This window comes from Miniopterus schreibersii (genome assembly GCF_964146895.1).
Source record: "Miniopterus schreibersii genome assembly, chromosome: 2".
In the NCBI taxonomy this organism is placed as follows: Eukaryota; Metazoa; Chordata; class Mammalia; order Chiroptera; family Miniopteridae; genus Miniopterus; species Miniopterus schreibersii.
The window spans coordinates 64,138,233-64,158,121 of NC_138102.1; the positions used below are offsets into that span (position 1 = coordinate 64,138,233).

At 37.5% G+C, this 19,889-nt stretch overlaps 1 protein-coding gene across 2 annotated transcripts in view; it reads left to right on the forward strand.

Moving 5' to 3' along the window:
- DIAPH3 (diaphanous related formin 3) overlaps window positions 1–19,889 on the forward strand; it is a 424,348-nt gene that overhangs the window by 35,892 nt on the left and 368,567 nt on the right. For both annotated transcript variants that reach the window (XM_081128431.1, XM_081128432.1), the window contains one exon: window positions 10,070–10,237. In XM_081128431.1, the coding sequence (XP_080984557.1) occupies window positions 10,070–10,237 (168 nt within the window). The remainder of the gene's footprint in view (window positions 1–10,069; window positions 10,238–19,889) is intronic.

Here is a 19,889-nt window from a genome sequence, read left to right on the forward strand (position 1 = left end):
TAGAAGATAGAAAGCTATTTATTAACTTAACAAATATTAATAGAAGACACACTACATACTTAGGACCATGCTAAGTTTTAGGAGGGGTTTAGTGAGTAAAATAACAATTCCTGTTCTCAAGGACTTATACCCTGAGTAAATATCTATGATCTGAGGCAGTTTCAGAGTAGTATACCTACTATCCTGTAAGCAAGCAAGCCCTAGGTCTGAAGGATCTAACTCAGTCTTGCGGAGTCAGGAAGGCTCCTATATGAGATGTAGCTCAAACTGAGAACTGAAGATTTAATTGAAATTCTCCAGATTAGGTAGGTGGGATATCAGTTGTGGATGTGGATAGGTTCTAGGCACAGGAAACAGCATGGGCACATTTAGGAGGTTCTAGGTTATTTATTACATCTAGATCATTGAGTGTAAGGGTGGTGGGATGGTGAAGAGGTTGGAGAGGAAGTAAGGTTCCAATTACGAAGGGTATTTGAGCCATGGTAAGATACTTGAATGACACCCCTGAGTAATGGCGATGCAAAGATTAAAGGATTTTAAGCACAGGAATCATGTGGGACTTGATTGGATTTGCATTTCAGTAAGATCAAAATGATGTCAGTGTAGAGAACAGCTCCAGGGATGGTAGGGTAGAGGGGCAGTGAAGGCATAGAGGCAATTTTAGGAGGCTATAGCAGTTGTCCAAGTGGCCTGAACTAGAGTAGTGGCAGTAGGGACAGAGAAGATGAATTAAGATGGCCGTAGTTTCATGATTTATGTTTCCTTATTTTCATTATTACAATTCAACTCACTTTTCTGCTGACCTGAGTCAACATCAAGAAGTCATAATTTATCCGTATCATCAGCGAGCACCTAGAGGCTTCTCTCCCTATGCAGGTCCGTGTTTTCTTCTCATCTGACGTTATCTTTCAACTCCTCCAGGCCTCCCAACCCTCCTACTTTTCCCTTTGTATCTCAAAGCCTGTCATTTTGAATGTTTTCTTTCCTTCTTGCTCTGTGGAAACCTAGACGTTCTTTGAAGGCTTTACTTTCCTGGTATATTCTTCCTTCAAAAGCTTCCAGCTCTTCTTAAGCATTTCTGTGCATTTCTCCTAGTTGATCTTAACTGTAGGTTTTCTCCCCCCTCCCACTAATTCATTGAAGGTGTTAGAACTTGAGTTACTCTCTTCTTTTCCACCGCTGTTTCTGGTACTATTCCATGTCTACCTACCAGGGGTTCTTAACCTGGGGTTTGTGGACCACCAAGGGGTTTGTGGTAGAATTTATGCCCTTGAATCCTTGAACTTGAATAGGAAAAGATTCATTAACCTTTAAATGAAAGTTAGTATTTTTAAAACTTATGAATAATGGTACGCCCCCCTCACACACAGTAGGATATGACCTGTGACTTTATCACCACAGAAGTCACAGATGTTTTCAAAACAGATTGTAGTTATTGAAGGTATTTCAAAATATGGTTTATATTCAACACTGTTGAAATTAGACTTTGTTACCCCTTGTTATTTAATGCATTTGTGAAGATAAAAATATATTTACTATATTACAATTACTTAAAAATATTTTATAACCCCATTTTAGTTTTCTTTGGAATTGTATATATTTTAGGCATTTAAAGGTATTCTGTGAGGATCTGTATTTGTCATCTGTTGCTATATAGTAAATTATCCCAAAACTTAGTGGCTTATACCAGTAATAAACACTTAACATTTCACAGATTTTTGGTTCAGAAATTTGGACGCATCTTATTAGCAGGATGGTTCTGGTTTGAGGTATGTGAGATTGTAATTAAGACACTAGCTCGGCCACAGTCATGTGAATCCTTGATGGGGCTGGAGAATTCCTTTCCAGGGAGGCTTACTTATTACAGGCAAGCTGGTACCCAGTGCTGTTGGGAAGCCTCAGTTCTTCCCTCTATGTCATCTCTGCTGGCTGCTCTGCAACACTTGGCTGTAGATACATACTACATGTTGTAACTTACTTTCAAGCAATTGAAAGGATTTTTTTAAAATTTTCATTTTATTTTTTTCATTTTCTTTTTAAAAATTTTTATTGACTTTTTAATATTTTCATTTATATAAACATTTTTTCAATTACATTTTACATTCATTATTCTGTATTAGTTTCAGGTGTACAGCATAGTGGTTAGACAATCATATACTTTACCAATTGTTCCCCCTGATATTTCTAGTACCAAACTGGCACAATACATAGTTATTACAAGATTATTGACTATATTGTCTATGTTGCACTTTAAGAGCATAATTATTATGTTTTTTATTTAACATTAAAATACTATATGATATCTAAATGTAAGCAGATTATTGTAAGTAGTTTTTTTTTTTTAAATTCAGGTAGTGGTAAGTTTTCAGAGTGGTGGTGGTTCTGTATTTTAGTTGTAATTTTGATGTGGTTGCGGGAGGCAGCGGGTGCAGCTGTTACCTACGTGCCATCTTGTTGTTCCCCCTGTAGTGGTAAGTTTTCAAAGAAGCATCTGGCTAAGGAACTTTTTATGATTTCCTTAAAATAAATTTAGAGCTGGAAAAGACTATTCGTAACATTTAGTAATATTGAAGTTAGAATGCAATAGTAGGTGGAAATTGTTACCGAGTGATAAAATTGTAGTCTGAGTGGAATGGTTAGCTTATCACACCTAAAACCATGAATGGCCACCTCCCCCCCCTCCCCCCCAATAATAGTGGTGTCAGTAGCATTCTAGTAAAGACCATGGAACAGACAGGCATACTGTTTAGCTGATAACATGTACTATCTCCTGTAATTCTGACTTATATTAGCTTCACAGGGTTCCCTGATGGTATCACCTTTCCATAGCCTCTCCTCTCCAGAATTAATCACTGGTTCCTATTGTTGCTAATTCACATGGCTTATGATTTTCTTGGAGGTGTTTACAGTATTTTACCTTAATTTATAATTAGTCCTTTATCATATGTTTTTCCCTCGGGTGGTGAACATCTATCTGCAGGGATGGCACTGTATTTTATCATCTAGTAATTGCTCATTCATTCATACTTCAACAACTATTAATTGACTGCTAGCTAACTGCCTGCTACTATGCTATAGGCTGATCACACCATAGTGGCTGTAATAGTTACCTGTTGCAATGTATAATTATCCCCCAAATTACCCAAAGATTTAATGACTTTAAAACAGCAGTTATCTCATACTGTTTCCCTGGATCAGGAATTTGGTAGTTGCTTAGCTAGGTGCTTGTGGCTTGGGGTCTCATGAGGTTGCAGTGAAGATTTTGACTAGAGCTTTCTAAAAGTGTTATTTTTGGGGGAGCTCTGTATTAGTCATCTCTTGTATATAATAAATATCAGTTATCCAAAGGCTCAACCGGGGCTTCCAAGGAGTGCTGGCAAGAGGCCTCCATGCTGCTTGCTTCTGTAGCTCAGTTCTTGGCCATTGGGCCTCCTGTAGGTTGTCTCCAGTGTCCTGATATGGCAGCTGGCATACCCCAGAGCAGGTGGTCCAAGAGGGAGTGAGACCAAACCTGTAATGCCTTTTATGATCTACTCTTGGAAATCATACTCCATAATTTCCACAGTATCCTATTGGTTATACAAGTCAGGATTACCGGGGGCCATTTTATTTTTTATTTTATTTTTTTAATATATATTGATTTCAGAGAGAGGAAGGGGGAGAGAGAGAGAGAGAGAAATATCAATGATGAGTTATTGATTGGCTGCCTCCTGCATTCCCCATACTGGAGATCGAGCCCGCAATCCAGGCATGTGCCCTGACCGGGACTCAAACTGCAATCTCCTGAGCCACACCGGCCAGGCTGGGGGCCATTTTAGAGACTCGCTACCACAGTGACTAAGACAGTTGTTAGTTTGTCTAGCATGGCACTCACACTTTAGTGGGAAAGAGAGTCAACAATTATAAAATGAAATAATTACAGGCTTTGATAAGCCATATGAAATGACATATAAAGGGAATAAGCTGTGCTTGATAGAAAATGGGGAGTGTGTAGGCACATGTGCTACCTTAGAGTAGTCAGCTAAGGCATTTCAGGCATTTTAACCCTAGGCCGAAGGGTCAAAAGTTTTATTAGTATTAACAACTCACTGTGATAGGTACTGTCATGAAAAGTTTAAGTAGCTTGGTTAGGGTAACACAGCCAGCAGGTGGTTGGGCAGGATTCAGAAGTCAGACTCCACAGCCATGTTTTTTATCATCAATTTCCTTGTTTTAGTAATAAAGCTAATTAAAAAGTAAAGCTATTTAAACTGTTAGGTTTTCCTTTCCACTTAAATAATAGTATAAGATTGCATGGAAGTTGATAGCTTTAATGATTTTTTTTTTCTTTCTGGATTTCAGGTATACGTTCACATAAAATTGATTCTATAATTACAGTGAACTTTTGTTTGCTTAATTCTTCAGGATTGTATGAAAATATCTATTCCCTTCTGGGCTCTAAGGAAGTATTTTATGATCATACATAGTTTTCCAGACTTTTCAAGTTGTAAGGTGACGAATAATTACAATATCTTCCTTTTGTATTAAATTAAAAAATACTTCTGTTAGTATTTAAAATGTTGTAAGAGTTAAAAACTTCATTTTCACTGTTACTGAGTTATGCTATAGCTAAACATCTAGATAGTTTATAAGTCTGTGTGTTTTTTTGTTTAATTAATTTTATTTAAACTGTCATTACTGATTATCAGTGTGAGATAATACTCAGTAGGGTGCTCATTTAACTTCTCCTGAAGATAAGTGATACTAATTTATAAAACTCAGTACACCCCAGACACAGCTGTAGCCATATTAAGTGTGGTGTACTACCTCCAAATAGCATTATGATAGAATTCCCTCAGTCTTCTGTGTGTTTAACCAATTCTTTAACAAAGGCAAATTGTTTGTGTACCTCATCTACTTGGGTTGTGTTTCTAGCTCATCTTTAAGATGAGAATTTTATATAAAACTAAAAATAGCTACACAAGTGCATAAATTGTAAAAGACATACTCCCAGCCACATTGCCAAATACAAAATAACAACCATTTATAGTCAGTATGGGGGTTTCTATTGTGTTTTTATGTACAAAAGTATTTTAAAAGTTTACATTTATGTTCTGTTGTGCCTTTAAGCAAATTGTATGTGCAGTTCTATGAAAGATAAATTAGTGATTCTTTTCATTTATAAGTGAACACATAGTATCACCCCTTTTAAAAAATGAAATTTCTTCAGAACATTTAAAATGATTTGATAGTAAATTCACTTTGCATCTAGTTTTGTAATAATGTCTTGATTACATGGAATCTACCTGTAGTGCTCATTAGAGCATCACATACCTGAGAACACTTTTACTTTAAGCCTGAGGTATTCAACAGATTCAATTTACTGTTCTAGTATGGGAGGAAGGATTGTATTTATTTTTCTCCTATGGTTCCTTCCTTATTTTGTCTTTCAAGCCTACTAATCAGGGAAAATAGATTAAAGCATTGTAATGAGATTATGAAACACTGATCTTTTGTATCTCCTATTACTATTTGGACCTTTGAAGATTTAGAAGCTAGAAGAGGGATATGTTAATTTTCTTTACCTTGCCTGTAGCTAGCTGTGCTAGTGGTAATGTGCAAATTTGTTTTTTCACTTGGATAAAATCCAGCCTTCCCCAGAGTTTAAGTGCTACGCCTCCGGGAGAGGTGTGTTAATTCTATTTTATTATTATTGTATAAATTCTGATATTGTTTATTTATACAAATGTAGTTCTACTAAAAACGTAATAGGTTGTGTTTTATTTTTTCCCCCTTTATGCTATTTTATATACCAACTATTATGAAATTTTTATGTAGAAATGATTTGGAGCTTGTCCTTTATTATTTAGACATTCAGTTTCCTCATTGTAAGGATTACACAAATGCATTCAGCCTGATGCTGCAGTTCAAGCTCTTAGCACAGTGCCGAGCATGTAGCCATTGTTATTTCTATGACACTTAGAGATTTTTATTTAAGAAAGTTTTTTTGTTTTTTGTTTTGTTTTTGTGAAAACTAAACTTTTATTTCTTCAACCACTGATGGAACCATTAAGTTATGTTATCACAAAGCAGCTTGTGAATTGCTTAAGTTTACTATTCCCATTCATTGACATGTTTACATTTATAATATTGATGTTGTATTAATGATGTTTTGTTTAATTTCTTGTCATGTTTAGCATATTAATCAGGTTACACTTTTGTGGTGTGTGAAGAGTCAGCATAGTTTTTACACTGAGGGATTGATATACCTTATATAGCAGTGATGGCAATGAAGTGGTAATTCAGAAGACAGAGTAGCCAGTCTCATTTCTTAACAGTTTTTTGCTTTTTTTTTTGGTGTCTTCTAGTTTTTTTAAAACAAATATGAAGAATTTGGGGTACTAATGTACATAGGGACAATAAGTTCTGGGAATATATTCATGGGAAGACAATTTTATGTTTCTGGGTTATTCCTAAGTAGAGCATGTTTATCTTGGTGAGCTTAGATGTCCGTTTTCTTTGCTACTGTAATACATTGTACATACCTCCTGCTGCATTTTCTATATAGCTATATAATTACCTGCTTATGTGCTTGTCTCCTTTACCTGGTTGTTAGTTATTTAGGTCCTAAATAGCTCATTTACCTGTGTATTGCCAACATCAAACAGAATAACCTCTCCAATGCTCTTCATTTCTTTTTGTAAATCTGGGATTCCATTTGGTATATTTCTTGTTGGCCTGAGAAACTTCTTTTGACACTTTTTATAGAACAGATCTGCTGGAGACAGACTCTCTCAACTTTTGTGTGTCTGAAAAGGTCTTTATTTTACTTCTATTTATGAAACGTATTTTCACTAGACATAGAATCCCAGGATGACAGGATTTTTCTTTGGGTACTTTAAAGATGCCATTCCATTGTTTTTTGCCCCCATTGTTTCTGGTGAGAAATTAGTTATCATTTGTATCATTTTTCTCCTGTGTATATAATGTCTTCATTTCTATGGCTGCACTTTGATTTACTCTTTATTTTCCTTTTTTTTTTTTTTTTCCCCCCCAGCAGTTTGACTAGGAGGTTCCTAGGTGGCTCTTTTTTAAATTTTATTTTAAATCAATTAGAACAGACTTCTCAAAGTATATTTTCTCTACCATTCTCACTCTTCCTTGTTTTTTGGGCCCCAATTACACTTGTATTACAATATTTCATGTTGTATCACAGATCTTGGTTGCTGTGTTCTTTCTCCCCCCCCCCCCCCATTTTTTTCTTTCAGTTTTGATACTTTCCTTGATCTGTGTTTAGGCTCACCAGTTCTTTCCTCAGCAATGTTTAGGTTCTGTTAAGCCCATCTGATGAATAAAAGACATTAAAAAAAAGTTTCCATGACCTTGCTGCTGAAATTCCCCATCTCTCATGCATGGTGTCCACTCTTTTCATTATACCCTTTATCCCTTATATCCTTTATTTTTTTTTTCTCAAAAATATCTTTATTGATTTCAGAGAGAGGAAGGGAGAGGGAGGGAGGGGGAGAGAGAGAGAGAGAGAGATAGAAACATCAATGATGAGAGAGTCATTGATTGGCTGCCTCCTGCAAGCCCCCCACTGGGGATCGAGCCCACAACCGGAGCATGTGCCCTGACTGGGAATCAAATCTCTGTCTCCTGGATCATAGGTCGATGCGCAACCGCTGAGCCATGCCCGGCTGGGCCTTTGTTATTTTTATAGATTGATTTTAAATAGTTTGTCTGGTTATTCCACCATCTGGGCCATCTCTGGGTCTGCTTCTTTTGACTAGAGGACACATTTTCTTCACCTTTGCACGTCTCACAATATTTGATCATATGGTGGACATTTTTAAAAATTGTAGTAGAAATTAAATAATACTTGCTTCCCAAAAGGTCATGCCCTTCTTTCAGGCTGCTAGAATGGGAGGCTGAGTCAATGCAACCTCTACTTGACTGGGTTTTGGCTTCCTTGCTACTTTAGTTTTATTCAGCTCATTTGTGGCCTCAAATGTTGTGAGGGCCTGGAATCTGAGCAGTAATGAGGTTCTGGCTGTGTGTTTTTTGACTTCACAACTGAACTACCAGCTTTCAAAACATGGGGTATCTCTGTTTTAAAGTCCTGATATCCACTTGTAGGGTTATGGTAGAGTTTTCTTTATGTTTTAAGTTCCACTTCTGGCTCTCTGTTTCTTCAGGAAATCTTTCTGACCTGGAGTCCTCCTCCCAGCCTTCAGATGACAGCTGTCCTCTACTTTGTAAAAGTCCAGAATGTGTTATTGGAATTTCTCTGAGGTTATTTGTTTAGGCCAGAGGCTTCAGAGGACAGCTGCTCTGCATTGGGAAAGACCTCGCATGCCTCAGGGACCATCTTGCCCAACTTTCTGCCCTCCCCACCATTGGCATGTTACCCATGGAGATGGTGAAGACTTCAGGGGAGGAGCTGGTAGGTGGGTGCAGACTTGCTCCATGGCTGGGCTTTGTGACTGGTGCTCCTTGGAATTCTAGTCTCTCATGCCTGTACCCATGCTCCTGTCAATAGTAGTTCATTAAAAATTTGGTTTTTCTTTACCCTTGTTTAACTACTTCTTTAGAGCTGTTTGTCAGTGATGAAGGCAGCCTGTTACTTCTTGATAGTTCTTAGAGGTTTTGTTGTGTCTGCAACTTCCTGATGGGTTGAAGTCAATAGCTACTACAATTTTTTAGTTTTTGTGGCTTGTTTTGGTTGTTAGGATGAAAGCAGTGGTGTTTTGTGACTACTTTCTAAATCTCACTGGAAGCTGTCATATTCTTAGTACTTTAATGTTTAGGTCATGTTACACAGACCATGTGTGAGTGGGGCACAGAGTGTTTTCCTTAGGCATTATCTTCAGTTTAAAGACCTATTTCGAAAGATAAGTATTATTGTATTTGCATCTCATTATTTAAGACATTCTGTTTAAGTTGAGAATTTTAAGAGTCGTATTTCTTGAATGGGCTATACTTGTTCTAGCCTATAGACCCTTCTGTGGTGATAGAAATGTTCTGTATGTGCTTTGACCAGTATGGGAGCCACTAACCACATGTGGCTCTTGACCACTTGATATGTGGCTAGGGCAACAAAGAAACTGAATTTTTAATTTTATTTATGTTTAAATAGCTACATGGGGCTAATGGCTACCATAGTGAATGTAGCACGGCTCTATGTACTATACATGTTATGGCAATACAAGTAGCTTAATGTACACAGTTATGGTGAACAATTCACAGAATCATTGTGCCTTTAAGAATAGTTCTGTTCTCAATATCTACTTTAAAAGACTTTTTGCCTTTTTGATCGTTACCATTTGAAACATTGTATGAGTCTAAGTTCTTTGTGAGAAATAGAATTTGTAAAATTCAAAATAAATGAATAACTAGTGTTGCAAACTAATATACATTTCAAATATTAGCAAGCTATTTGATCTAATTGTAGAAGAGATCCCATTACAACAAAAATCGTTTTATTTCCTAAGGCTTTAACCAGCCTAATTTACAGTATTCATGAAGTTTAGATACAGACCATTCTGAGTAAAGAGAAATGTGATTATCAGGCCAACAAGCTATGGAGATAAAAATAGAATGCTTAAAATTCCTAAATCACACCAACCCACACTTCTCCAGAGTATAGTATGTATTGTGAAAAGGGCTCTGGACAAGGGAGCTGAGGGCCAGGATGCTGAATAATAGTTTGATTGCCAGCTACTAAATTAGCTAAGTTACCTTTGTAAAAGTGCTTAGATTGATAATCCGTAAAGCAAAGGCCACCTGACAGTAGATTCTCAATTCTATAATTTTAAGATTAAAAAGAATCTTTTGAGGTGGTCTTATTTCTCTTCTGCTTTTAGACAGAATGGTTACTGTAAACTTTTTACTAAAACACACACTCTGTGTGTGTGTGTGTGTGTGTGTGTGTGTGTGTGTGTGTGTATTTAGTTTTAAAGATACCGGTGCTGAATCCCTTCTGATGAAATCAAATTGATAATGTGATTGACCTTGTTTGCTTGTTTTGGGGATTAGATAAAGGTTGAGAAGGAAATATTTACATATGTGCTCTTTTATTCTTTCTTGGTAGCTGGACAGATTTGCCAGCATAAAAATTCCAGGGAGCAAGAAAGAGAGGCCTCCACTTTCCAACCTGAAGACTGCATTTGCAAGCAGTGACTGTTCTTCAGAGGCGATGGAAAACCTTCCAAAGCCACTATCAGAGAAGGAACTCTTAGAACTTTTTGAAAAGATGATGGTAAGAATTTTGTTTCTTATGAAATATCTGATGTAAAAGCTTTCTCTTTTGGTCATGTTTTAGGAGCACTAATACTTGGAACTGATGTTCCATAGAGTGGTTTCTGATGTCATTTAAATGGCACTTTAGGCATAGAATCTTTAAGATTACAGGGAGAAGAAAGTGAAGAAAAATGTCAGACCAGTTTTTTGTTTTATACAGGATATCTGAAAACACAAATACTCTAAAGTATGAAATGATACAGTTTGTCTGGACTAGATTATCTAAATGGTGTCTGTCTGGATTTGGTTACATTTTAGAATGATGGTCATGTACTCTGCTGTGTGTGTTAAGTGTGCTGATCTGTTAACTTGTTTTATTTATTTCTTGGTTCTCAGGATAACCGGGTTCTTATAGTCCTGTAATAGGTGTATCTGTAGAGGCTTGAACTCACTCATTTGGGGTTGAGACACCTGGGGCCTTCTTCAGTTGGTTCTAATGATGGGTATTCTCTGACAGACTCAGCTCCTGGCTTTCAAGCTGGCTGAACTAATTTGACCAACAACCCACATGTTAAGTATATTCAAACAATTTACCACAAATGAATGCTAATTTTATATAAATAGGTGATTTACATATATAGTTTCTACCCTCAAGTTGTTTATCTCAAAGGATTCAAAACAAACAGTTGAAAAAGTAAATGAGTAAAAAATGCCAGAAGGTAGTATTTAATGATTAAGTTATTTATAAGTTCAGAACAGGAACAAATTACTTTAATTTTTGAGATACCTCATTAACTTCAGGGGAAACCAAAATTGAAAGGAAATTGTAGTAGTTTAGGGAAATTTAGCAGAGAGGGTGGACTAGAGACAGGTCTTAACTTAGGGAAATTATTTCTGATGTCATTTAAGATGGTACTTAATGTTAGGACTGCAAGAGGTGCTTGGAGTTTGAGAAAAAGTGAATAGCTAGCTGGTCTTGTTCTTGTTCAGCTGGAATCAGCAGGTGTATTGCTGATGACACTGCCTTATTTCCTTTTCATCAACAAGTACTTGTGTTCAGTGTTGCTCCTGGACCTTCAGAAGACCTCAGAAGGAAAGGATGCCTAGTTTGCGTCTTTGTGGGAATTTTAATTAGTGTTAGTGATTCCTAACTTATCATTATTGAATATTTTATTAGTATTGTTTTGCATGAATCCTAGGCTTGGGAACTTCTTACCTATTATGTCAGTTCTTGATGAAGTGCTGATTTTGGTTTTAGTTACTTATACCTGTATACCCCCTTACTAACCCTTGTCACCATGAGTTGGTATAATTTCAGCCTAGAACAAAAAACTTATTTTGTACATTTGTAGTAATGAGGCTTGTGTAAAGGTATCTCTCCACAGTACTTCCTTGGAGGACTCAAGATGGTCAAGTACCCTCCCCCCCCCAACCACTCATTGTGTGTGGAACCACTCACCTAAACTATCTATGAGATTCTGGAAGGGGACTTTTTTGGTTCACTTGTGACTACCTTATAAGACTACTTTATAATAAGAGATAAACATTTCTTTTTCTTTTTGATCATAATTGCTGGTGCCATGTGAGTAAGTAGAGCGAGTGGGCTGTAGATATTAGATGGTCACGGAGGCCACATTTTATCGCCACAAGCCATTAAGCAACTACCTGGACAGCACTGAATACGGTTTATGGTATTCTGTCTGAACATAATTACTTTGGAAGTGTTTTCCTGTTAGTCTTAACCCTTCTCCTCGTGGAGAGCATCAATTTTAATAGTATTTACAGGGGAGATGGATATTGATATTTCTAGTGTTTACAGAACACGTATTTAATAACTGGGCCAGATCACTTGTTAAATCTTAAACAAGTCTCCATTGGCAGGTCTTTTGCAATCAGTTTCACTTTACTAAGCAGAATATGAAATTGTTGCTTTCTCAAGGCTGCCCATTTTGCTAATGAATGAGCTTGTCAAAACTTCATTTTTTTAAAAAAATGAACTCTAAACAGCCACATAATCTCAGTGACATTCCATAATAAACATTTATTTCTCAGAAAAAAATATATAGGTTCTTTCTTTTCTGATTCCTTGATCATATCACAGTACATTGTAGGGAACACCTGCTGATTCTGAAGATGAGAAGGGTCTTTTTCCTTAAATGTGGATTAGTGATATTTCTCAGGTTTTCCAGGGCACCACATTTTTGACAGATTTGAAGCTGTTTCTATGTCTGTGGGGGATGCAAGATTTAGGTTGGGTTTGAATTTTGATTTGCACCTACTTGTGGTATTTTATTAACAAAAATTCTCTTGACGAAGCAACTTTCAGTAAATTTGCCACTTTAACCTTTAACCTTCTTTACCAAAAATGTTTCATATGGTTTAAAATTTGCATTTAGATTCTTTATTTTGGCAGTGTGCAACTTTTAAAATCTCATTTAACATTATCTAAGGTATTTAAATAATTTTTACATGAAGTAGAAACTTTGTTTTGAAGAACCTCTTTCCCCTCCTCAAGACAGTCCTTTGAAAGACAGTGTGCTGATTTGATTACTTAATGAATGTGAAGTACACTGTAGCACTTCAACATGGGTACTCATTTCACTTATTTAGGAAATTGATTTACTTGGTCTCTGGGTAATAGTTTCAGTGTGCTTCTTGAAAAGTAGTGATGAATTTTAGTTCTACTTCTTAAGGGCTTTTTCTCCCATTTGTCTTTTGGTGAAAGCAGAATTTTTACCTGGGAGCCCATATTGGTTTCTCTATGGATCTAGTTATGTGAAATAGTTCTGTGGATTTCACTGTATATAAAACTTTGATTTCTGGAAGTCAGATTTTAGTAGTTACTCTTGAATTCACTGTAGATGTACGTAACTGGTCTTTTGAATGAGGCGAATGTTGTAGGTACAAGTAGAAAGTGACTCGTATACTCCACCTGTTGCCTCTTTAAACCAGCCCTCTCAGCTGCTGTTTTTCTGCCCCTGGATGAAATTCCAGGCAGGTCCTAGAGCTTTCTGTTCACTTTCGGATAACAAAAACCTTAGTTCAATATAAGTAACTTAATTTTCATTTTAAGGAAGCTTCTCTCTTTTTTTTCAAGCCCACTCCACCTAGAGTCTCCAGTAGGGGCTGTTCTTGGGGACTGAGTTTGGCCTTCTCTCTGTTTTTCCACATTCGTTTTCTCTATACCAGATGGAATGCCTCCTCCAGCGTTACACTGGAGATGAGGGGAGGAGGAACACTAACACAGGTGCTGACCTATGATATTTGTAGTTTGGCATTGGTGCCCTGGGGTGTTGTGTGTTTTATTGCTGCTCTAACCAATTACTGCAGATTTGGTGACTTAAAACACCACCAACATACTTCTCACAGTTCTGAAGGCTACAAGTCCAGGTTGGTTCCCCTTGTTTCTCTAGGTGTTACAAGGCTGAAGTCAGTCCTAATGCCTGGGCAGTTACTGGAGAGGCTTTGGGGAAAACCCTCTTCCAAGTTCAAGTTGGCAGAATCTAGTTCCTTGCTGTTGTAGAATTGCGGTTCCAGTTTCCTTGCTGACTGTCACCTGGGGGCTGTCTTAGGTTCCAGAGGCTCTCTCCATCCTTCATGTGGGCCCCTGTATCTCAGATACATTAACTCCATCCCACGCTTAGAATCTTGGACTTCCCCTTCTGTGGCATCTCTTGCCTCCCTCTGGAGCAAGTTCTCTGCTTTTAAGGGCTCATGTATTAGATTGGATTTACCCAGATAATCCAAAATAATTTCCCTAGGGATTTTAAAGTTCGTAACCTTAATTATATCTGCAAAGTTCCTTTTGCCTGACATTGGTGTAGGAGATTACAAATGCTGATTCATTGCTCCTGTGGTATTTTTGTGGTCTTTTTCTCAGTCTCATGTACAGTTCCCTTGCCACTGGTGACATCTTTGTCTAGCCTTCTGCCCCAGCCTTCAATACCCCATTCCTCTGCTGGGGTCACCTTTTTGGTGCAATACCTCTAAGATGGCCCAGGTCTGCTTCTTCCTTGGGATCCACATCCTGTCTATTGAAAGCTAGTGAGAGAGAGAAAAAGAGAGAGAAGCATCGATTGGCTGGTTGCCTCCCACATGTACCCTGACCTAGGGACCTGGCAAGGGCTCTCTTTTTTTCTTTGGACACCATGATACTTCTTTCCCTTTCCTGTATTTTCTCCTTTCTGGTCATTTCTTATCAGTTTATTTTCTAGGTTTCTTCTGTCTGTCCTTCTATTTGCTCTGAGTGTTGCCTCTGGCCATCTTGTCTTTATCTACTTTGGTTCCCTACACAGGCCTCCTGGGGCACTGGAGCCCTTTCATGTTGTAGAATGTCCCCTATATTGTGATACTTTGCTGTGTCTTCTATAGAAGAATAACTACAATCTCTCTCTCTAAAATATGCTAAACCTTAACAAACCAGACACTGAACTCATTTTCTTCTTGTTTTTTCTGCTTTATTGAGATATAGGGGACATAAAACATTGTAAGATTAAGACATTCAATGTGGTGATTTGTAGACATATATATGTAAAAAATATTCACAGGGCCACTTTAAAATGGAATTGGAACTGTCATCCCAGAGGAATTGCCTTGTAAGTCTTAAGTCCTCAAACCTTTCAAATGTTAAAATGGTAAAATAACCTTTTGGACTGAGCCTAAACATGGCATCTCAAACAGCTGCAAAGATACCAAGAAAACATATTGTGACTATAGGACTGATGACTACTAGACTAAAAATAAAAATATTGTTTAAAATTAGCAGTCAGCTTATCTACGCCAATAAAAATTCATTCTGATTGGTGCAGCCACTGTGGAAAGCAGTATGGAGTTACCTCAAAAAATTAAAAATGGAACAGCCTTATCACCCAGCAATCTCACTTCTGGGACTAGATCCGAAGAAACCTGAAACACTAATTCTGAAGAATATATGCATTCCTATGTTCATTGCCTTGTTATTTAGCCAATATTTGGAAGCAGCCCAAGTGCCCATTAGTAAATGAGTGGATAAAAAAGCTATGGTACATTTACACAATGGAGTACTATTTGACCATTAAAAAGAAGGAAATCTTACCTTTTATTACAGCATGGATGGACCTGGAGAGTATTATGCTGAGTGAATAAGCCAGTCAGAGAAAGACAAGTGCCATATGATTTCACTTATATGTGAAATATAATGAGCAAAATAAACTAACAAAGTAGAAACAGATTCATAGATACAGAGAGCAGGCTGATAGCTGGTCAGAGGGGAGGGAGGTTGGGGGCTGGGTGAAAAAGGTGAAGGGATTAAGCAAAAAAACATGAGAAAAAAACCAACTCATAGATACAGACAACAGTATGGCGATTACCAGAGGGAGGTAGAAGAGGGTACAAATGGTAATGAAAGGAAACTTGACTGGGGAGGTGAACACAGTCCAATATACAGATGATGTATTATAGAATTGTACACCTGAAACCTATATAATTTTATCAACCAATATCACACCAATAAATTTAATAAATAGAAAAAAAGTTAATTCACAATCTATGTTAAGGTATTAGTAGAACTTTAATAACAAAAACAATTACTCTTCAGACAGAAAGAAACTAGTGTTCATGGCTATTCAAGTGATATTTTTTGAATGAGATAATCAGTCAAGTGATAAGATTTTTTTTTTCCCATTTAAAGAGTAGATATTTATTTCTCAAACATACTGAAATGTTAACCTATTCAAATTGCTCATTAGGCCCTATACAATGATATGTTCTTTGTATTTTCTGCTCAGTATTTTTTTGATAGATATTTAATGAATTGTATGCATATATCAGTATATTGCGGTAAACTCATTTTAGAGCTGTTTTAAAATCAGCTTCAGTATAATTTTACACCTATGCATTGTAGTAGGTGTCCCAAGGTGTGTGTGAATGGAAGAATTGGTTAACACACAATGGTTCGTATATTGCTTGTTTAGGCCAGATATGCGTGTTCCTGTGTTCTGCTTAGAAAGAAGCCTTATTAAAATATAAAGTAAGTTATGTTCAAATGGTGCTGTGGATACAATTGGTGCCTCTACCCAGGGTGGTGCATGCATACCGCAGGTGATGAGTGTTGGCTCCTGGTTGACAGCTTCCCCTCATCCAGAGATTTGGCCTCAGGGAACTGGTGTCCTGCAGCTAATGATGACTGACTTGGGGTCTCCCTCCAGGTGGGACTGACTGTGGTGCAATTCTGGCTGAAGTGAGAATCCAGCTGAGGCCACGTTTTTGAATGTCTTTTTTCTGTCTTACCTGGCTTCCTTCACTCCCCTCATTCTGAGAGCACCCGCTCTATTAATCCTCTGCACCTGAATCTGTCTCAGGTCTGCCTCTAGGAAACCTTACCTAAGACTAGAGATACCATATGATCACTTTGAGCAAATGTAAACTTAAACAACATGCAAATTGATGACTTGCTTCCCAGTATTGTTAATGGGAAACCCCAGTGGGATTAGGGCTGCCTGTCACTGTATCCAATTCAGTGGAGGCAAGGTTGATTCATATAAGTTTATTGAGAAGGCTAGCCAACCAAGAAGACAGGGAGCATATGAGCATCCAAAACCTGTCTTAAAGAATGGCCTGAGGGATAGGGTTATATAGGGAAATGTGGTAAACTGAGGCTGGGAACAGAATGTAGCTATTGGGCAGTGCCGGAGGCCCACAGGCGTCAGCTATTGTTCTTGGTCATCTGGCGATGTCTCGATGAGGTGGTATCTTGACTCATTGTTGGGTCGGCCTGACCATGCATCTTGGTTGTCTTGAGAAGATGATAGCCTGACTTTGTTCACAGCTGTGTCGCCTTCTTAATTGCTTCGTCAGGGATCAAGGGGAGTGTATGGGTGCAAAGGCCTAGGAGAAAGAAACTTGAGGAAAAAAGAAACTAAAATCCCTGCTCACATAAGTATATGTGTTCTACAGTTTTATAAGTAATATAAATATATTTTAAATTCAGGTGCTCAACCTTTGGACATTGTAAGTGCCCCTATATCATTATGATTACCTGGAAACTGCACTAGACAGGGAATCTGGGCTCCAGCTCTCAAGTTCCTAAAAGCAGCTACCTCTGGCAAGTCATTTAATTTCTGTTAGCCTGTCTCTTCTGTTCTGTAATATATGAAGCTTAGACTATGAGTTATTCAGACTCTCATGTTGAAGGTTTTATCTTAAGGCAGAGGGTTATTAAATGAAGATGTTTGGCTTCCTTTGATGCCCCCAACTCCAGTTTCTAGGATAGCCTTAGAAGATGCCCAGCTTTACTCTCTGGAATTGTAACATAATTTTCTAGGAAAAAGCTTTCAATACATTTCCTAAGGAGTTTGTGACCCCAGAAGTTCAGTGCCAATGACTTATAGGGTTTTCTTTTATTCCTCTTTATAGATAGAAGTTCAAAATCTATTCTAAAAATACTGCACCCTTTATACGTATATACGTGCATACATTCACGCACACACATTTTTTCTTTTCATTGTTTTTGTATTTTACCTTTTGTAAAGGGCAGTTTTTCGTACACTTTCCAGTGCCATTTCCTCCTGGACATGCAGAAAAGTACCTTGTGTTAGATGAGGTTATCTCATGAGTGCTCCTGAAAGGTTTTGTGCTATTATGTACAGTGGTGCCTTGGTTTTCGAACTTCTCCAGTGATGAACACTTCGGTTTATGAACGCCGTAAACCCGGACGGAAATGCCTCGGTTTTCGAACACGCCTCGGGAGTCGAACATGTCATGTGGCTTCCGCTGAGGGCTAGATCCTGAGGCCCAGCTGTCGGCTGTTGAGTCCTTGGTTTTTGAACGTCTCAGAACTTGAACTGTCTCTGGAACAGATTACATTCGAAAACTGAGGTACCACTCTAGTTGATTCCAAACTTCTTTGTAGTATCATTTCTTCTTTGTTTCCTCTTTGTTTTCAAACAGGGACTGTCATCACACCTTTGTCATGAAGCTGAATGCCATATTTAGACAAGGGAGGTCAGATAAGCCACAGGAAAGAGGTTGGGGGAGCTCTGGGCCTCTTCCTTAATTCTGAATACACTACTTTTGTGTATAAGCTCATGTTACCTTAGAGATGCTTTTACACAAAGCAATAGCCTTTTCATCTTTCTTGTCTATCTTGAAATTTTATTTTGATTTCAGCCACGGCTAAATGGGTTTTCTGTTTGTTTTTTAGTGTTCTGTACCTATTAAGTGTTTTAATATGCTGGCTAAGGAGCCTGGGTCATGTTTGGTCATCAGACAAATAAAAATAAAAATATAGCGAATAATTTAAAATAGGTTTTCAATGTTCTTAGATCCCCCACCTTTTGTAATAATTATTCCCTAACTTCCCTGTTTTTCCAGTGAAAATCTTTATAGATAGCTAATATTATCTATACTTATAATAAACCCATAATGCCTCACCATACTGTGTAATAAAACAATATGTATCTCAGTATAAACAATTGGCCATGACTACTCATGAAGGTACAGCACAGCCATATTCTAGAATCTCTGCCTCATGCCCCTGTGAGTGCAATAGCTGCACTGTGGGTTGACACAGGTGTGCTGTTCTGGTGATTCATATATCAAAGGCAGTATTGTCCTGGGATACCTAAATTTCAGAAATGGAGCACAGCTATTGGTAAAGTTAACAACAACAACAACAAAAAACTTCAAGAAGGAAAAAAAACTGTGACTATAATTTTTAGAGTAGTAGTTGGATTCTTGGAATATCCAATGTATATTAAAACCACACAATAAGAAGTATTTAATATGCAACAATTTATATATGAATTCCATTTTGTATCTGATTCCATTGAATTAGAGTTTAGGCTTAGATAATTGATATTCTCTCTCTCTTTAAGGTATTTGCACCTGTCTATCTTTGAGAGACAGGACAGTTGTTTTATTATTCATTTATTTGTGTTATTGTGGAGGATTAGCCCACGTGTTGCAGAAAATCTAGCACACCTTCCCCCTGCCAGTCTTGGTAGTATCACCTCAGTCACAGTGGCAACCAAAATGCCCCCAGACATTTTCAAAATGCTTCCTAAGTGGTGTCAAAGGCCTGTTGAGAGTCACTGGCTTAGAGGGAAAAAAAATGAAACAAAACAAACCATTATTCACATAACAGGATATTACTAACCAGAACAGCCATGAGAGACATTACTAATACTACCTTTTATTGGAGTGTCAAATGTAATAGCTTATAAGATCTTAAATATTTGTATCACTGTGCAATGAAGGGAACTTTGACTTCTAAGTGCTTGAATGGTTTGGTAGCCAAAAACTGAGTCAGCTAAAGGCTAAACTACAGTGTCTGATGAATTGTAGCACCCTTTAAAACTTGGAAGAAATTTAACTTGCTGGGCTCCAAAGGTGGTTCAAAGTTCTGAATTTTATGGTCCCATTTCTGAGTGGATATGGTGTTTATATACATCCAGGTGTTTTATGTTGTGTATCACAAATGACCCAGGGGTGAGATCAGGAGGAAATCTGCTTGAGCTGCCCTTCTCCTTCAGCATCTTCTGTCTTAGGCTCCTCTTCCTTTGCCAGAACAGCCTCTTACTTAAGCAACTTAATTGATAGATCCTGGAAACAATTCTTATATTTATGTGGATATACTTGACTTGTATTTTTAGTGAGGATTAGTGCTGTAGCAATCAATATCCAGTCACTTAAAC